The sequence below is a fragment of the Mya arenaria genome, chromosome 13 (assembly GCF_026914265.1).
Source record: "Mya arenaria isolate MELC-2E11 chromosome 13, ASM2691426v1".
NCBI classification, from domain to species: Eukaryota; Metazoa; Mollusca; class Bivalvia; order Myida; family Myidae; genus Mya; species Mya arenaria.
Genome location: NC_069134.1, coordinates 7,111,129 through 7,132,555, shown reverse-complemented (window position 1 = coordinate 7,132,555; position 21,427 = coordinate 7,111,129). Strand labels below are relative to the sequence as shown.

The 21,427-nt window shown below is 42.8% G+C and overlaps 3 protein-coding genes across 3 annotated transcripts; 2 read left to right on the top strand and 1 right to left on the bottom strand.

Moving 5' to 3' along the window:
- Positions 1 to 951: 951 nt before the first annotated feature.
- LOC128214695 (dynein light chain Tctex-type 5-B-like) lies at positions 952 to 2,717 on the bottom strand. Its single transcript, XM_052921313.1, has one exon. The coding sequence runs from the start codon at positions 2,242 to 2,244 to the stop codon at positions 1,609 to 1,611; it is 636 nt and encodes a 211-aa protein (XP_052777273.1). The 5' UTR covers positions 2,245 to 2,717; the 3' UTR covers positions 952 to 1,608.
- A 3,432-nt stretch (positions 2,718 to 6,149) lies between these two features.
- On the top strand, positions 6,150 to 16,720 carry LOC128213839 (serine-rich adhesin for platelets-like). Its single transcript, XM_052919900.1, has 7 exons — positions 6,150 to 6,855; positions 6,952 to 7,569; positions 11,351 to 12,325; positions 12,473 to 12,829; positions 13,238 to 13,855; positions 14,181 to 14,229; positions 14,842 to 16,720. Exons 1-7 carry the CDS (start codon positions 6,150 to 6,152, stop codon positions 16,718 to 16,720), a joined length of 5,202 nt encoding a protein of 1,733 aa, XP_052775860.1.
- Positions 16,717 to 17,930, top strand: LOC128213838 (uncharacterized). The gene is made up of 2 exons (XM_052919898.1): positions 16,717 to 17,491; positions 17,887 to 17,930. Exons 1-2 carry the CDS (start codon positions 16,717 to 16,719, stop codon positions 17,928 to 17,930), a joined length of 819 nt encoding a protein of 272 aa, XP_052775858.1.
- The last annotated feature ends 3,497 nt before the right edge of the window (positions 17,931 to 21,427 follow it).

The following is a 21,427-nucleotide window of genomic DNA, read 5'->3' as shown; positions in this document are numbered from 1 at the left end:
ATGCCACCAAACCAGCGTGCATCGACGTGATGGTCAAGCTATACCACCAAACCAGCGTGCATTGACGTGATGGCCAAGCTATACCACCAAACCAGCGTGCATTGACATGCTAGTCAAGCTATACCACTAAACCAGCGTGCGTCGACATGGTGGTCAAGTTATACCACCCAATTAGCGTGCATCGTCGTGATGGTCTAGCTATACCACCAAACCAGCGTGCGTCGACATTATGGTTAAGATATACCACTAAACCAACGAGCAATGGCATGCACCTACTGTGTTCATGTTTACATTGCCAATAACTGAAACAAAATAGAAACTAGTAGTTATAGGCAAGAACGACTAAATACGCATTAAAAGTACTTATAATAAAAGTGAAATATTTTAAGTTGTGGAACAGTACCAGGAATGCTTGCCAAGACTCTGGTTTCAAAAGAAACGATTTTTACCAGTCGTTTAAAGCCTACTCTTTAAAAAGTATGGGTTCCCTAATTAGATGAGGCTTATTGACTGTTTTCGCTTTCTTTACAAATTACGAAACCTTTCACGTGGTCGTTCAAAGTTCAACTTCACAGTCGATATTTCAAATTAAATGAGTAGAAAAACATTAAACATTCAATTGGTAATTTAGTAAATGTCACCACTTATGACAAATTGAATTTCAATTTTGGAGATTTATAGTCATTATTATTTGTCAACATTAAACTTCAAGTTTATAAATAATAAGTTAGAAAGGTGTATGTTGAACTATTTCTTATCTAAATCAGTTTTATGATATTAGATTTCAATGTTTGCACTTCTCCTGTACAGACAAAATCTTCCCTATTAGCGCTCAGGAATTTTAATCGATTTCCAAGCCACTTAGGATAATTGTTCCTACATTTTGTTAAAGTCCAAACATTGTCAAGTGGTAATAATAAGGTAAAAAAAGAAAAGACAAATCGGTACAATTGAATATTTACTGCAGTTTATACAGTGAAATGTTTCGTCTAAAGTCTAATGAAGATAAGTATATAAACAGGAACTTGAATTTAGACACATTCACTTTTTCACACACACAGGAACTTGAATTTAGAAATGATACACGTAATATTGTATACATTGAACATAGGCTAGATAGAAATATAAATGTATATACCGGTCCATTTTTTACAATTCACCCAAACGCACAAGTAATGTTATGAACTTGATGCTTTCAATAAACAAGCGCTATCATCTCTGCACATTGTTAGAAGGCTATAAATGTTTTACATTTAAGATCTACAACAAATATTCTGTTTGCGAAATCCAAAATCGGAAATCTTTACTACAAGAATAACAAGTTAATTTATTGAATTGCGTCTCTTGACTTGTAAATAAGATTTAGTCATATAAGATTAGAATCCAAAGTCAATCGTTCGTCAAAATAAATAAATCGATGATCGAAAAGGAAATTAAAATATTCCTAAACCAACTTTAATGGCTTTAATCGTTGATAAGCTACTTAACGATGTCTGATAATGACGCATTATGCGTAATACAACTAGACAGATAGCCTTAAAATGATTAAGTGCTTTTAATTATTCATCTCTGCTTTCAAAGAAAACTTGCATCGAGCAAGGATAATATCTATTCGTTATAAATTCCAAACACTGAAGCGGAACAGAACAGCGTGGGTGTTTCCATGGTATATGTGGCGAACTCGTCCACATTCTTGTCCCAAGCACACCGGCTTGCCACCATCATGCTCTGACCGCGCTTCTCTGAGATGTGAACCACCGCTACTATTTTATATCTGTCAAATTTCAGCTTCTTTACTTCGTCTTTAATTTCATCACTTAGCATTTTGGTCATGTTTGAGCAAAACTTTGGATGGTACCTAAACCCTTCCATTCGTTTGTCAACGACGCTCTTGAGGGCGTTGAAAGCTTCATCCGCGTTGAATTTCTTCGTCGGTTCCATGCGGTATGACGGTTCTTTCTGGATATTTATTTGCGTGGAATATCTTGAAGATCCGTAAATGCTCCCTGTTCGCCCGTACTTGCTCTTCATATTTCTGGTAAAACGTTTGGCGGCCAGCAGCCCCAGAATGCTTGGCCCACGTCCCGTTTGTCCCAACATAGGCTTTGTCGTCTGTGTCGGCGCCTGGGTCGTCGCAGACAGTTTGACTGACTCGCGCGGTGACGTCACTGTTGTACTTTGACGTCCAGCTGACGTAGTGCTCTCTTGGCTGATGGACGCTTGTCGCATCCTGTTTAACAACATTTTGTTCGGCCTTGTTGTCCACAAAGAAGATCCTTAACACTGCAAAAATGTCAGTACCATTTGAATGGATCACAGTTGTTTTAATAAATTTAAATCTTCAAAGAATGGTGTCGATTCAATAAATCCCGAACGAGTTCCCTTTATGAATGTATTTACTTAACAAACACAGGATGCTTCCTGAGTAACGACGCTGATAAAAGCTTCTATTATTCCACAGTTTCCAAAGACATTGATTTATAAAAATTCTACTAATGTTTCTGACAGGAAGAACAATCGGATTGATAAACTCTATTGGAGAACAAATCCGTTACTTGTTCTTGTACTATTTGACATTTCCATTACAGTTAACATGTTAATTGTCCCCAATCTTAATATCTAGCAATATTTCACGAACATCAAAGTAGAGAGGCGTCCCTCTCAAGTAGCTTTCCCTCCAGGTCTTAGTAGGTAATAAAGTACGCCCCGATGTTGCTAGGCCGATTTATTGTCATTGCTTTAGCCTGGCCATGGGGAGTGGTATTGGTTTGTTATCATTCTCACTTCTTCCGATAAACACAAAAATCAAAATGTCAATATAACGAGAGTACTGAAAAAGGCTTATTATTCTTTTGTTAAAAAGGCAAATAATACAAATAATACATAATAGTAAATAAATAGTCCAGCGATCCGGAAAATACAAAAATAACAGATCACAGAACAGGCAATTGGCATGGTTCAGCCAGACTAGTTATATTTTTTATATGAACCGATGATTGATCATGATTAAAAGTATCGAACACTACAGACGATGTATTGTGAAACTACTAATTGCTACAGCGTTTTCAATTGCTCATGCATTATTAGACGTAATTGCTAAAATATTAATAAATTAGCTTGAAAGACGGTGCAATAGATCGGGAATAACTTGCAGAGGAGCACAATGGTTAGCACAGTGGTTATTAAATGGAACGGGTAACAGTAGAAGTTGTCTTGCTGCAAGTATTAGCAAGAACCTTACCCAGATATGAGCACGTTAAATATCTTGTAAAGGTATCCAACTTGCTCGTAATGGCTACAGTGATGTAAATATTTTATTTATTTGATGTTTGTATATTTACAAATATTTGATCCCGAGAGAACCTTAAATCTTAACAACTGAAACAAAATTTCAATGAATTAACAAAAGTATGCGGAATAATGGAATCAGTGATAGACAAAATGAGGATATGATTGGTGTTTATTGATGATTATCTTTAAACCCTTTTGAAAGCCATTGAACACTGAAATTATGTTTACCTTACATTAGAACTGTGGCTCGGAGCAAAAGGCAGATCTTGTATTAAGAACAAAACTTTAAACATTTATGTAAAAGCAAACGTTATAAACTACACTTTAAAAATGGAGAGTCGCGTTTATTTTTTATTGGCTTTACGACCCGAGTTTGTGTATATATCTATTCAGTGTCGTGCATAAAGTTCACTTGGGAATAATCTGCTGAAAATGACGCCCCAAAATGAGAGTAAGAGTGCCGCCGAGTGAACGGCAACGCTCGTCTGTTTTTAAAAAAATTGAACAGGGGAGAAAACACGAAAAAAATATTAAAGCTGAAGCAATGGGCGTTGCAATACATGAGCAAACTGGCATTAGGAGCATGTATACAAATGGCCATTTACGTATCTTAAACTTTTTTTTAAAATACAGAGAAGCTAGCAATTAAAGAACTCATTCGCTAAAGCATTTCTGACGTACAGATTTTTGTTAACTTTTAAGTGTGAGTGTGTGCTACTACTAAATAGTATTAGTTTTTTTTATGTTCTCTGGTGTCCGTCCATGTTTCTTTGTTAACACTAGGTGTGTGGTACCACGAAATGTGCTACATATTATGAGAATAATCAGACTCACAGGTACATCACGTAGTCAATGATCCACTCTTGCAGGGTGCACGATAGTTAAATTTGGAGAATAACAGAAAATGGAGCGAGCCAAACGAGGCTGCAGGCACGGAAAGCTCGAACCATTTTCTGTATACCGCCAAAAGGAACAATAAATTATTTGGTGATCGCGCATACTAGACTCACTAGCTCCAGTGGTATTTTGGCGCAAACGTTAAATGGGCAAGGCTTCATACCTTGGTTGAATTCGGAATTCCTCGGCCATTTCCCAATAAAAACAACTTCGGATGTATATGGACGGTTTACAGTGTCAGAAATCTTGATAAGTTAACTCTTGGGATTCTTAATTAATTATACAATAATACAATTCACTGGCAATTATTCATTTTAAACTTAGATATACAAAATACTCGATTAAACACTTCAAATATTTTTTATACTATTACTAGAATCCTTTATGTACCGCCATTTATTCGAGGTTGTTTTCGCTGGATAATGGCCGATGAGTTCAGAATGGATTGAATCAGTAAATTAATGTCGTGCGAAGGTAAAATGTCGCGGCATAGAAAATATTTAAAATAGAAATGAAATCAATTGTTGTTTGTACAAAAAGGGGAATAGCACCGAAATATGAGCTTTTAAGGTACTTTTCGTTAAAAATCCGCGATTTATAAGCATTTGGAATATTATAATTACCTTGGTACGTTTGAAAGGTACAGTTACTGGGATGGCATTTTAATGATATTTATGACATGTTAATTTTGTCATTCATAATGAATGTTTGCTCTTTTCTATGACCACCAGTACAAGTTGCGCTACTGAGATGGCAGATCAAACAACCACTATGACCACCAGTACAATTAGCGCTACTGGGACGGCAGATAAAAGGACCAATATGACCACCAGTACAACTAGCGCTACTGGGACGACAGATAAAAGTACCACTATGATCACCAGTACAACTAGCGCTACTGGGACGACAGATAAAAGTACCACTATGATCACCAGTACAACTACCGCTACTGAGACGGCAGATAAAAGTACCACTATGATCACCAGTACAACTATCGCTACTGGGACGGCAGATAAAAGGACCGCTTTGACCACCAGTACAACAAGCGCTACTGGGACGGCAGATAAAAGGACCACTTTGACCACCAGTACAACTATCGCTACTGAGATGGCAGATCAAAGGACCACTATGATCACCAGTACAACTACCGCTACTGGGACGGCAGATAAAAGGACCACTATGACCACCAGTACAACTATCGCTACTGGGACGGCAGATAAAAGTACCACCATGACCACCAGTACAACTAGCGCTACTGAGACGACAGATAAAAGGACCACTATGACCACCAGTACAACTAGCGCTACTGAGACGGCAGATAAAAGGACCACTTTGACCACCAGTACAACTATCGCTACTGGTACACCTAGCGCTACTGGAACGGCAGATAAAAGCACCACTATGACCACCAGCACAACTAGCGCTACTGGGACGGCAGATATAAGCACCGCTATGACCACCAGTACAACTAGCGCTACTGGGACGGCAGATAAAAGGACCACTTTGACCACCATTACAACTATCGCTACTGAGATGGCAGATCAAAGGACCACTATGAACACCAGTACAACTACCGCTACTGAGATGGCAGATAAAGGACCACTATGATCACCAGTACAACTACCGCTACTGGGACGGCAGATAAAAGCACCACTATGATCACCAGTACAACTAGCGCTACTGAGACGACAGATAAAAGTACCACTATGACCACCAGTACAACTATCGCTACTGAGATGGCAGATAAAAGTACCACTATGACCACCAGTACAACTAGCGCTACTGGGACGGCAGATAAAAGCACCACTATGACCACCAGTACAACTAGCGCTACGGAGATGGCAGATAAAAGGACCACTATGACCACCAGTACAGCTATCGCTACTGAGACGACAGATAAAAGGACCACTATGACCACCAGTACAACTATCGCTACTGAGACGACAGATAAAAGTACCACTATGACCACCAGTACAACTATCGCTACTGAGAGGGCAGATAAAAGGACCACTATGACCACCAGTACAACTATCGCTACTGAGATGGCAGATAAAAGGACCACTATGACCACCAGTACAACTATCGCTACTGAGATGGCAGATAAAAGTACCACTATGACCACCAGTACAACTATCGCTACTGAGATGGCAGATAAAACAACCACTATGACCACCAGTACAACTATCGCTACTGAGACGACAGATAAAAGGACCACTATGACCACCAGTACAACTATCGCTACTGAGACGACAGATAAAAGGACCACTATGACCACCAGTACAACTATCGCTACTGGGACGGCAGATAAAAGTACCACTATGACCACCAGTACAACTATCGCTACTGAGATGGCATATAAAAGGACCACTATGACCACCAGTACAACTATCGTTACTGAGACGACAGATAAAAGGACCATTATGACCACCAGTACAACTATCGCTACTGAGACGACAGATAAAAGTACCACTATGACCATCAGTACAACTATCGCTACTGAGAGGGCAGATAAAAGGACCACTATGATCACCAGTACAACTACCGCTACTGAGATGGCAGATAAAAGGACCACTATGATCACCAGTACAACTACCGCTACTGGGACGGCAGATAAAAGCACCACTATGATCACCAGTACAACTAGCGCTACTGAGACGACAGATAAAAGTACCACTATGACCACCAGTACAACTAGCGCTACTGAGACGACAGATAAAAGTACCACTATGACCACCAGTACAACTAACGCTACTGAGATGGCAGATCAAAGGACCACTATGATCACCAGTACAACTAACGCTACTGAGATGGCAGATCAAAGGACCACTATGATCACCAGTACAACTAACGCTACTGGGACGGCAGATAAAAGGACCACTATGACCACCAGTACAACTAACGCTACTGGGACGGCAGATAAAAGGACCACTATGACCACCAGTACAACTAACGCTACTGGGACGGCAGATAAAAGGACCACTATGATCACCAGTACAACTAACGCTACTGGGACGGCAGATAAAAGGACCACTTTGATCACCAGTACAACTAACGCTACTGGGACGGCAGATAAAAGTACCACTATAACCACCAGTACAACTAACGCTACTGAGATGGCAGATAAAAGTACCACTATGGCCACCAGTACAACTAGCACTACTGAGATGGCAGATCAAATAACCACTATGACCACCAGTACAACAAGCGCTACTGGGACGGCAGATAAAAGTACCACTATGACCACCAGTACAACTAACGCTACTGAGATGGCAGATAAAACAACCACTATGACCACCAGTACAACTAGCGCTACGGGGACGGCAGATAAAAGTACCACTATGGCCACCAGTACAACTAGCGCTACTGAGACGACAGATAAAAGTACCACTATGACCACCAGTACAACTAGCGCTACTGAGACGACAGATAAAAGTACCACTATGACCACCAGTACAACTAGCGCTACTGAGACGACAGATAAAAGTACCACTATGTCCACCAGTACAACTAGCGCTACTGAGACGACAGATAAAAGTACCACTATGACCACCAGTACAACTAGCGCTACTGAGACGACAGATAAAAGTACCACTATGACCACCAGTACAACTAGCGCTGCTGAGACGACAGATAAAAGTACCACTATGACTACCAGTACAACTAGCGCTACTGAGATGGCAGATAAAAGTACCACTATGACCACCAGTACAACAAGCGCTACTGAGACGACAGATAAAAGTACCACTATGGCCACCAGTACAACTAGCGCTACTGAGACAACAGATAAAAGTACCACTATGGCCACCAGTACAACTAGCGCTATATTGAGACGACAGATAAAAGTACCACTATGGCCACCAGTACAACTAGCGCTATATTGAGACGACAGACACAAGTACCACTATGGCCACCAGTACAACTAGCGCTACTGAGACGACAGATACAAGTACCACTATGGCCACCAGTACAACTAACGCTACTGAGACGACAGATAAAGGTACCACTATGGCCACCAGTACAACTAGCGCTATATTGAGACGACAGACACAAGTACCACTATGGCCACCAGTACAACTAGCGCTATATTGAGACGACAGATACAAGTACCACTATGGCCACCAGTACAACTAGCGCTATATTGAGACGACAGACACAAGTACCACTATGGCCACCAGTACAACTAGCGCTATACTGAGACGACAGATAAAAGTACCACTATGGCCACCAGTACAACTAGCGCTATATTGAGACGACAGATAAAAGTACCACTATGGCCACCAGTACAACTAGCGCTATATTGAGACGACAGACACAAGTACCACTATGACCACCAGTACAACTAGCGCTATATTGAGACGACAGACACAAGTACCACTATGGCCACCAGTACAACTAGCGCTATATTGAGACGACAGACACAAGTACCACTATGGCCACCAGTACAACTAGCGCTATATTGAGACGACAGACACAAGTACCACTATGGCCACCAGTACAACTAGCGCTATATTGAGACGACAGATACAAGTACCACTATGACCACCAGTACAACTAGCGCTATATTGAGACGACAGACACAAGTACCACTATGACCACCAGTACAACTAGCGCTATATTGAGACGACAGACACAAGTACCACTATGGCCACCAGTACAACTAGCGCTATATTGAGACGACAGACACAAGTACCACTATGACCACCAGTACAACTAGCGCTATATTGAGACGACAGACACAAGTACCACTATGGCCACCAGTACAACTAGCGCTATATTGAGACGACAGACACAAGTACCACTATGGCCACCAGTACAACTAGCGCTATATTGAGACGACAGACACAAGTACCACTATGACCACCAGTACAACTAGCGCTATATTGAGACGACAGACACAAGTACCACTATGACCACCAGTACAACTAGCGCTACTGAGACGACAGATACAAGTACCACTATGGCCACCAGTACAACTAGCGTTATATTGAGACGACAGATACAAGTACCACTATGGCCACCAGTACAACTAGCGCTATATTGAGACGACAGACACAAGTACCACTATGGCCACCAGTACAACTAGCGCTATATTGAGACGACAGACACAAGTACCACTATGGCCACCAGTACAACTAGCGCTACTGGGACGACAGATAAAAGTACCACTATGATCACCAGTACAACTAGCGCTACTGAGATGGCAGATAAAAGTACCACTATGATCACCAGTACAACTAGCGCTACTGAGACGACAGATACAAGTACCACTATGGCCACCAGTACAACTAGCGCTATATTGAGACGACAGATACAAGTACCACTATGGCCACCAGTACAACTAGCGATATATTGAGACGACAGACACAAGTACCACTATGGCCACCAGTACAACTAGCGCTATATTGAGACGACAGACACAAGTACCACTATGGCCACCAGTACAACTGGCGCTATATTGAGACGACAGACACAAGTACCACTATGACCACCAGTACAACTAGCGCTATATTGAGACGACAGACACAAGTACCACTATGGCCACCAGTACAACTAGCGCTATATTGAGACGACAGATAAAAGTACCACTATGACCACCAGTACAACTAGCGCTATATTGAGACGACAGACACAAGTACCACTATGGCCACCAGTACAACTAGCGATATATTGAGACGACAGACACAAGTACCACTATGACCACCAGTACAACTAGCGCTATATTGAGACGACAGACACAAGTACCACTATGGCCACCAGTACAACTAGCGCTATATTGAGACGACCGATACAAGTACCACTATGGCCACCAGTACAACTAGCGCTACTGGGACGGCAGATAAAAGTACCACTATGACCACCAGTACAACTAGCGCTACTGGGACGACAGATAAAAGCACCACTATAACCACCAGTACAACTAGCGCTACTGAGACGACAGATAAAAGTACCACTATGATCACTTGTACAACTAGCGCTACTGAGATGCCAGATAAAAGTACCACTATGAACACCAGTACAACTAGCGCTACTGGGACGGCAGATAAAACAACCACTATGACCACCAGTACAACTATCGCTACTGGGACGGCAGATAAAAGCACCACTATAACCACAAGTACAACTATCGCTACTGAGACGACAGATAAAAGTACCACTATGACCACCAGTACAACTAGCGCTACTGAGATGGCAGATAAAACAACCACTATGACCACCAGTACAACTATCGCTACTGAGACGACAGATAAAAGTACCACTATGACCACCAGTACAACTAGCGCTACTGAGATGGCAGATAAAACAACCACTATGACCACCAGTACAACTATCGCTACTGGGACGACAGATAAAAGGACCACTATGACCACCAGTACAATTTACGCTACTGAGATGGCAGATAAAACAACCACTATGACCACCAGTACAACTATCGCTACTGAGACGACAGATAAAAGTACCACTATGACCACCAGTACAACTAGCGCTACTGAGATGGCAGATAAAACAACCACTATGACCACCAGTACAACTATCGCTACTGGGACGACAGATAAAAGGACCACTATGACCACCAGTACAATTTGCGCTACTGAGATGGCAGATAAAACAACCACTATGACCACCAGTACAACTAGCGCTACTGGGACGGCAGATAAAAGCACCACTATAACCACCAGTACAACTATCGCTACTGGGACGGCAGATAAAACAACCACTATGATCACCAGAACAACTAGCGCTACTGAGACGGCAGATAAAAGGACCACTATGACCACCAGTACAACTATCGCTACTGGGACGGCAGATAAAACGACCACTATGACCACCAGTACAATTTGCGCTACTGAGATGGCAGATAAAACAACCACTATGACCAACAGTACAACTAGCGCTACTGAGACGGCAGATAAAAGCACCACTATAACCACCAGTACAACTATCGCTACTGAGACGACAGATAAAAGTACCACTATAACCACAAGTACAACATGCGCTACTGAGATGGCAGATAAAACAACCACTATGACCACCAGTACAACTATCGCTACTGAGACGACAGATAAAAGTACCACTATGACCACCAGTACAACTATCGCTACTGGGACGGCAGATAAAAGTACCACTATGACCACCAATACAACTATCGCTACTTGGACGGCAGATAAAAGGACCACTATGACCACCAATACAACTATCGCTACTTGGACGGCAGATAAAAGTACCACTATGACCACCAATACATTTATCGCTACTGGGACGGCAGATAAAAGGACCACTATGATCACCAGTACAACTATCGCTACTTGGACGGCAGATAAAAGCACCACTATGATCACCAGTACAACTATCGCTACTGGGACGGCAGATAAAAGCACCACTATGATCACCAGTACAACTATCGCTACTGGGACGGCAGATAAAAGCACCGCTATGATCACCAGTACAACTAGCGCTACTGAGATGGCAGATAAAACAACCACTATGACCACCAGTATAACTATCGCTACTGGGACGGCAGATAAAAGGACCACTATGACCACCAGTACAACTAACGCTACTGGGACGGCAGATAAAAGCACCGCTATCATCACCAGTACAACTAGCGCTACTGGGACGGCAGATAAAAGGACCACTATGACCACCAGTACAACTAGCGCTACTGGGACGGCAGATAAAACAACCACTATGATCACCAGTACAACTATCGCTACTGGGACGGCAGATAAAAGCACCGCTATGATCACCAGTACAACTATCGCTACTGGGACGGCAGATAAAAGCACCACTATGATCACCAGTACAACTATTGCTACTGGAACGGCAGATAAAAGCACCGCTATGATCACCAGTACAACTATCGCTACTGGGACGGCAGATAAAAGCACCGCTATGATCACCAGTACAACTAGCGCTACTGGGACGGCAGATAAAACAACCACTATGACCACCAGTACAATTTGCGCTACTGAGATGGCAGATAAAACAACCACTATGACCACCAGTACAACTATCGCTACTGGGACGGCAGATAAAAGGACCACTATGACCACCAGTACAATTTGCGCTACTGAGATGGCAGATAAAACAACCACTATGACCACCAGTACAACTAGCGCTACTGGGACGGCAGATAAAAGTACCACTATGACCACCAGTACAACTATCGCTACTGAGACGATAGATAAAAGCACCGCTATGATCACCAGTACAACTATCGCTACTGAGACGACAGATAAAAGTACCACTATGACCACCAGTACAACTATCGCTACTGGGACGACAGATAAAAGCACCGCTATGATCACCAGTACAACTATCGCTACTGAGACGACGGATAAAAGTACCACTATGACCACCAGTACAACTAGCGCTACTGAGATGGCAGATAAAACAACCACTATGACCACCAGTACAACTAGCGCTACTGGGACGGCAGATAAAAGGACCACTATGACCACCAGTACAATTTGCGCTACTGAGATGGCAGATAAAACAACCACTATGACCACCAGTACAACTAGCGCTACTGAGATGGCAGATAAAACAACCACTATGACCACCAGTACAACTAGCGCTACTGAGACGACAGATAAAAGTACCACTATGACTACAAGTACAACTAGCGCTACTGAGACGACAGGTAAAAGGACCACTATGATCACCAGTACAACTATCGCTACTGAGACGACAGATAAAAGTACCACTATGACCACCAGTACAACTATCGCTACTGGGACGACAGATAAAAGCACCGCTATGATCACCAGTACAACTATCGCTACTGAGACGACAGATAAAAGTACCACTATGACCACCAGTACAACTATCGCTACTGAGACGACAGATAAAAGCACCGCTATGATCACCAGTACAACTATCGCTACTGAGACGACAGATAAAACAACCACTATGAACACCAGTACAACTATCGCTACTGGGACGGCAGATTAAAGCACCACTATGATCACCAGTACAACTATCGCTACTTAGACGACAGATAAAAGTACCACTGTGACCACCAGTACAACTAACGCTACTGGGACGACAGATAAAAGTACCACTTTGACCACCAGTACAACTAGCGCTACTGGGACGACAGATAAAAGTACCACTATGACCATCAGTATAACTAGCGCTACTGAGACGACAGATAAAAGTACCACTATGGCCACCAGTACAACTAGCGCTACTGAGACGACAGATAAAAGTACAACTTCGACCACCAGTACAACTAGCGCTACCGAGACGGCAGATAAAAGAACCACTATGACCACCAGTACAACTAGCGCTACTGAGACGACAGATAAAAGTACCACTATGGCCACCAGTACAACTAGCGCTACTGAGACGACAGATAAAAGTACAACTTCGACCAGCAGTACAACTAGCGCTACCGAGACGGCAGATAAAAGAACCACTATGACCACCAGTACAACTAGCGCTACTGAGACGACAGATAAAAGTACCACTATGGCCACCAGTACAACTAGCGCTACTGAGAAGACAGATAAAAGTACCACTTTGACCACCAGTACAACTAGCGCTACTGGGACGACAGATAAAAGTACCACTATGGCCATCAGTACAACTAGCGCTACTGAGACGACAGATAAAAGTACCACTATGACCACCAGTACAACTAACGCTACTGGGACGGCAGATAAAAGTACCACTATGACCACCAGTACAACTAGCGCTACTGAGACGACAGATAAAAGTACCACTATGACCACCAGTACAACTAGCGCTACTGAGACGATAGATAAAAGTACCACTATGACCACCAGTACAACTAGCGCTACTGTGACGACAGATAAAAGTACCACTATGGCCATCAGTACAACTAGCGCTACTGAGACGACAGATAAAAGTACCACTATGACCACCAGTACAACTAACGCTACTGGGACGGCAGATAAAAGTACCACTATGACCACCAGTACAACTAGCGCTACTGAGACGACAGATAAAAGTACCACTATGACCTTCAGGACAACTAACGCTACTGAGACGACGGATAAAGTACCACTATGACCACCAGTACAACTAACGCTACTGGGACGGCAGATAAAAGTACCACTATGACCACCAGTACAACTAGCGCTACTGAGACGACAGATAAAAGTACCACTATGACCACCAGTACAACTAGCGCTACTGAGACGATAGATAAAAGTACCACTATGACCACCAGTACAACTAGCGCTACTGTGACGGCAGATAAAAGTACCACTATGGCCATCAGTACAACTAACGCTACTGAGACGACAGATAAAAGTACCACTATGACCATCAGTACAACTAACGCTGCTGAGACGACAGATAAAAGTACCACTATGACCACCAGTACAACTAACGCTGCTGAGACGACAGATAAAAGTACCACTATGACCATCAGTACAACTAACGCTACTGAGACGACAGATAAAAGTACCACTATGACCATCAGTACAACTAACGCTGCTGAGACGACAGATAAAAGTACCACTATGGCCATCAGTACAACTAACGCTACTGGGACGACAGATAAAAGTACCACTATGACCACCAGTACAACTATCGCTACTGAGACGACAGATAGAAGTACCACTATGACCTTCAGGACAACTAACGCTACTGAGACGACGGATAAAGTACCACTATGACCACCAGGACAACTAACGCTACTGAGACGGCAGATAAAAGTACCACTTTGACCACCAGTACAACTAGCGCTACTGAGACGACAGATAAAAATACCACTATGACCACCAGGACAACTAACGCTACTGAGACGGCAGATAAAAGTACCACTTTGACCACAAGTACAACTAACGCTACTGAGACGACAGATAAAAGTACCACTATGGCTACCAGTACAACTAGCGCTACTGAGACGACAGAGAAAAGTACAACTTCGACCACCAGTACAACTAGCGCTACTGGAACGACAGATAAAAGTACCACTATTACCATCAGGACAACTAACGCTACTGAGACGGCAGATAAAAGTACCACTATGACCACCAGTACACCTAGCGCTACTGAGACGACAGATAAAAGTACCACTATGACCACCAGTACAACTAGCGCTACTGAGACGACAGAAAAAAGTACCACTATGGCCACCAGGACAACTAGCGCTACTGAGACGACAGATAAAAGTACCACTATGACCACCAGTACAACTAACGCAACTGAGACGGCAGATAAAAGTACCACTATGACCACCAGCACAACTAGCACTACTGAGACGACAGATAAAAGTACCACTATGACCACCAGTACAACTAGCGCTACTGAGACGACAGATAAAAGTACCACTCTGATCACCAGTACAACTAGCGCTACTGAGACGACAGATAAAAGTACCACTCTGACCACCAGTACAACTAGCGCTACCGGGACGACAGATAAAAGTACCACTATGACCACCAGGACAACTAGCGCTACTGAGACGACAAGTAATAGTACCACTATGACCACCAGGACAACTAGCGCTACTGAGACGACAGATAAAAGTACCACTATGACCACCAGTACAACTAGCGCTAATGAGACGACAGATAAAAGTACCACTATGACCACCAATACAACTTACGCTACTGAGACGACAGATAAAAGTACTACTATGACCACCAGTACAACTAGCGCTACTGAGACGACAGATACAAGGACCATTATGACCACCAGTACAACTAGCGCTTCTGAGACGACAGATAAAAGTACCACTATGACCACCAGTACAACTAGCGCTACTGAGACGGCAGATAAAAGTACCACTATGACCACCAGTACAACAAGCGCTACTGAGACGACAGATAAAAGTACCACTATGACCACCAGTACAAATATCGATACTGAGACGACAGATAAAAGTACCACCATGACCACCAGTACAACTATCGCTACTGAGACGACAGATACAAGTACCACCATGACCACCAGTACAACTATCGCTACTGGGACGGCAGATAAAAACACCACTATGATCACCAGTACAACTAGTGGTACTGGGACGACAGATAAAAGTACCACTATGACTACCAGTACAACTAGCGCTACTGAGACGGCAGATAAAAGTACCACTATAACCACCAGTACAACAAGCGCTACTGAGACGACAGATAAAAGTACCACTATGACCACCAGTACAACTATCGCTACTGGGACGGCAGATACAAGTACCACCATGACCACCAGTACAACTATCGCTACTGGGACGGCAGATAAAAACACCACTATGATCACCAGTACAACTAGTGGTACTGGGACGACAGATAAAAGTACCACTATGACCACCAGTACAACTAGCGCTACTGAGACGGCAGATAAAAGTACCACTATAACCACCAGTACAACAAGCGCTATTGAGACGACAGATAAAAGTACCACTATGACCACCAGTACAAATATCGATACTGAGACGACAGATAAAAGTACCACCATGACCACCAGTACAACTTTCGCTACTGGGACGGCAGATAAAAACACCACTATGATCACCAGTACAACAAGTGGTACTGGGACGACAGATAAAGTACCACTATGACTACCAGTACAACTAGCGCTACTGGGACGGCAGATAAAACAACCACTATGATCACCAGTACAACTAGTGGTACTGGGACGACAGATAAAACAACCACTATGACCACCAGTACAAATATCGATACTGAGACGACAGATAAAAGTACCACTATGACCACCAGTACCACTAGCGCTACTGAGACGACAGATAAAAGTACCACCATGACCACCAGTACCACTAGCGCTACTGAGACGGCAGATAAAAGTACCACTATGACCACCAGTACAACTATCGCTACTGGGACGGCAGATAAAAGGACCGCTTTGACCACCAGTACAACAAGCGCTACTGGGACGGCAGATAAAAGGACCACTATGACCACCAGTACAACTATCGCTACTGGGACGGCAGATAAAAGTACCACTATGACCACCAGTACAACTATCGCTACTGGGACGGCAGATAAAAGGACCGCTTTGACCAACAGTACAACAAGCGCTACTGAGACGGCAGATAAAAGTACCACTATGACCACCAGTACAACTATCGCTACTGGGACGGCAGATAAAAGGACCGCTTTGACCACCAGTACAACAAGCGCTACTGAGACGGCAGATAAAAGTACCACTATGACCACCAGTACAACTATCGCTACTGGGACGGCAGATAAAAGTACCACTATGACCACCAGTACAACTATCGCTACTGGGACGGCAGATAAAAGGACCGCTTTGACCACCAGTACAACTAACGCTACTGGGACGACAGATAAAACAACCACTATGACCACCAGTACAACTATCGCTACTGAGACGACAGATAAAAGTACCACTATGACCACCAGTACAACTATCGCTACTGGGACGGCAGATAAAAGGACCGCTTTGACCAACAGTACAACTAACGCTACTGGGACGACAGATACAAGTACCACTATAACTAACAGTACAACTAACGCTACTGGGACGACAGATAAAAGTACCACTATGGCCATCAGTACAACTAGCGCTACTGAGACGACAGTTAAAAGTACCACTATGACCACTAGAACAACTTGAGCATAGAAGTACCACTATGATCACCAGTACTACTACCGCAACTGAGATGCCAGATAAAAGGGCCACTTTGACCACCAGTACAACTAACGCTACTGAGACGACAGATAAAAGTACCACTATGACCACCAGAACAACAAGCGCTACTGAGACGACAGATAAAAGTACCACTTTGATCACCAGTACAACTAGCGCTACTGAGACGACAGATAAAAGTATCACTATGACCACCAGTACAACTAGCGCTACTGAGACGACAGATAAAAGTATCACTATGACCACCAGTACAACTAGCGCTACTGAGACGACAGATAAAAGTACCACTATGACCACCAATACAACTAGCGCTACTGAGACGACAGATAAAAGTACCACTATGACCACCAGTACACCTAGCGCTACTGGGACGACAGATAAAAGTACCACTATGACCACCAGTACACCTAGCGCTACTGGGACGACAGATAAAAGTACCACTATGACCACCAGGACACCTAGCGCTACTGGCACGACAGATAAAAGTACCACTATGACCATCAGTACACCTAGCGCTACTGGCACGACAGATAAAAGTACCACTATGACCACCAGTACAACTAGCGCTACTGAGACGGCAGATAAAAGTACCACTATGACCACCAGTACAACTAGCGCTAATGAGACGACAGATAAAAGTACCACTATGATCACCAGTACAACTAGCGCTACTGAGACGACAGATAAAAGTACCACTATGACCACCAATACAACTAACGCTACTGCGACGACAAATAAAAGTACACTATGACCACCAGTACAACTAGCGCTACTGAGATGGCAGATCAAAGGACCACTATGACCACCAATACAACTAACGCTACTAAGACGACAGATAAAAGTACCACTATGACCATCAGTACACCTAGCGCTACTGAGACGACAGATAAAAGTACCACTATGACCACCAGTACAACTAGCGCTACTGAGACGACAGATAAAAGTACACTATGACCACCAGTACAACTAGCGCTACTGAGACGACAGATAAAAGTACCACTATGACCACCAATACAACTAACGCTACTAAGACGACAGATAAAAGTACCACTATGACCATCAGTACACCTAGCGCTACTGAGACGACAGATAAAAGTACCACTATGACCATCAGTACACCTAGCGCTACTGGCACGACAGATAAAAGTACCACTATAACCACCAGTACAACTAGCGCTACTGAGACGGCAGATAAAAGTACCACTATGACCACCAGTACAACTAGCGCTACTGAGACGACAGATAAAAGTACCACTATGACCACCAATACAACTAACGCTACTAAGACGACAGATAAAAGTACCACTATGACCACCAGTACAACTAGCGCTACTGAGACGACAGATAAAAGTACCACTATGACCACCAGTACAACTAGCGCTACTGAGACGACAGATAAAAGTACCACTTTGACCACCAGTACAACTTTCGCTACTGGGACGACAGATAAAAGTACCACTTTGACCACCAGTACAACTTTCGCTACTGGGACGACAGATAAAAGTACCACTATGACCACCAGTACAACTAACGCTACTGAGACGACAGATAAAAGTACCACTATGACCACCAGTACAACTAGCGCTACTGAGACGATAGATAAAAGTATCACTATGATCACCAGTACAACTAGCGCTACTGAGACGACAGATAAAAGTACCACCATGACCACCAGTACAACTATCGCTACTGAGACGACAGATACAAGTACCACCATGACCACCAGTACAACTAACGCTACTGGGACGGCAGATAAAAGCACCACTATGATCACCAGTACAACTATCGCTACTGGGACGACAGATAAAAGTACCACTATGACCACCAGTACAACTAGCGCTACTGAGACGATAGATAAAAGTACCACTATGACCACCAGTACAAATATCGATACTGAGACGACAGATAAAAGTACCACCATGACCACCAGTACAACTATCGCTACTGAGACGACAGATACAAGTACCACCATGACCACCAGTACAACTAACGCTACTGGGACGGCAGATAAAAGCACCACTATGATCACCAGTACAACTATCGCTACTGGGACGGCAGATAAAAGCACCACTATGATCACCAGTACAACTAATGATACTGGGACGACGGATAGAGTACCACTATGACTACCAGTACAACTTGCGCTACTGAGATGGCAAATTAAAGGACCACTATGAACACCAGTACAACTATCGCTACTGGGACGGCAGATAAAAGGACCACTATGACCACCAGTACAACTAGCGCTACTGGGACGGCAGATAAAAGGACCACTATAACTAACAGTACAACTAACGCTACTTGGACGACAGATAAAAAAGACTATGGCCATCAGTACAACTAGCGCTACTGAGACCACAGTTAAAAGTACCACTATGACCACTAGTACAACTTGAGCATAGAAGTACCACTATGATCATCAGTACTACTACCGCAACTGAGATGACAGATAAAAGGACCACTTTGACCACCAGTACAACTAACGCTACTGAGACGACAGATAAAAGTACCACTATGACCACCAGTACAACAAGCGCTACTGAGACGACAGATAAATGTACCACTTTGATCACCAGTACAACTAGCGCTACTGAGACGACAGATAAAAGTACCACTATGATCACCAGTACAACTAGCGCTACTGAGACCGCAGATAAAAGTACCACTATGACCACCAGTACAACAAGCGCTACTGAGACGACAGATAAAAGTACCACTTTGATCACCAGTACAACTAGCGCTACTGAGACGACAGATAAAAGTACCACTATGATCACCAGTACAACTAGCGCTACTGAGACCGCAGATAAAAGTACCACTATATTTACTTTTATCTGTCGCCTCAGCAGCTCTGAACAAATGTTCGAGAATTCAGCTTCAAGAAAATGTTTGTTGATAATTCCCTAATTTAGGCTCTTAATGTACTTATTAGGACATCCAAATATGATAAATTTCAAACCTAGCGTTGTTTGCCAATTGTTTGACACTTTTGTAAGTGTTTCGTTTAAATATGGGTGTGAAAAGTGGGGGTTATCCAAATGGAAAGAAATTGAGCGTATTCACTTGGAAGTTTTGCTTAAAAATACTTGGGGTTAAACATGATCATGTTATATGGCCGTTTATGGTGAATTAGGTAGATACGCATTATATGTAAATAGATATGCTAGAATTATAAAATGTTGGTGTTAGACTATTATTACTATACTATCCAGATAACATTATTATAAATAAGCTATACAATGATATGTTACGAAGTCTTGATAATCATAATAATTGGTCTAATGATGTAAGAACTTTGTTAGATATCTTGCGTGTGGATAAATCCAAACTCTGTTAATTTAAAGAATTTCCATATTGTGTTTAAAAATAGAGTGCTCGATGCATTTAAACAGTAATGGTATAAAAACGTTAAGAATAGTAATACGTATAAACACCATAATGAACACTTTGCAATTGAATATTATCTAGATGTTTTAATATAGAAATTAAGAATGGCTTTAACTAAGCTAAGATAACAGTCTCATAAATTACATATTGAAAAAGGCCGATATGGCCGTAATAGAATTGATAAGAGCTGATCGTCATTGTACTGTGTGTAAATCTTACGATATAAAAGATGAATACCACTTTTTTAAAA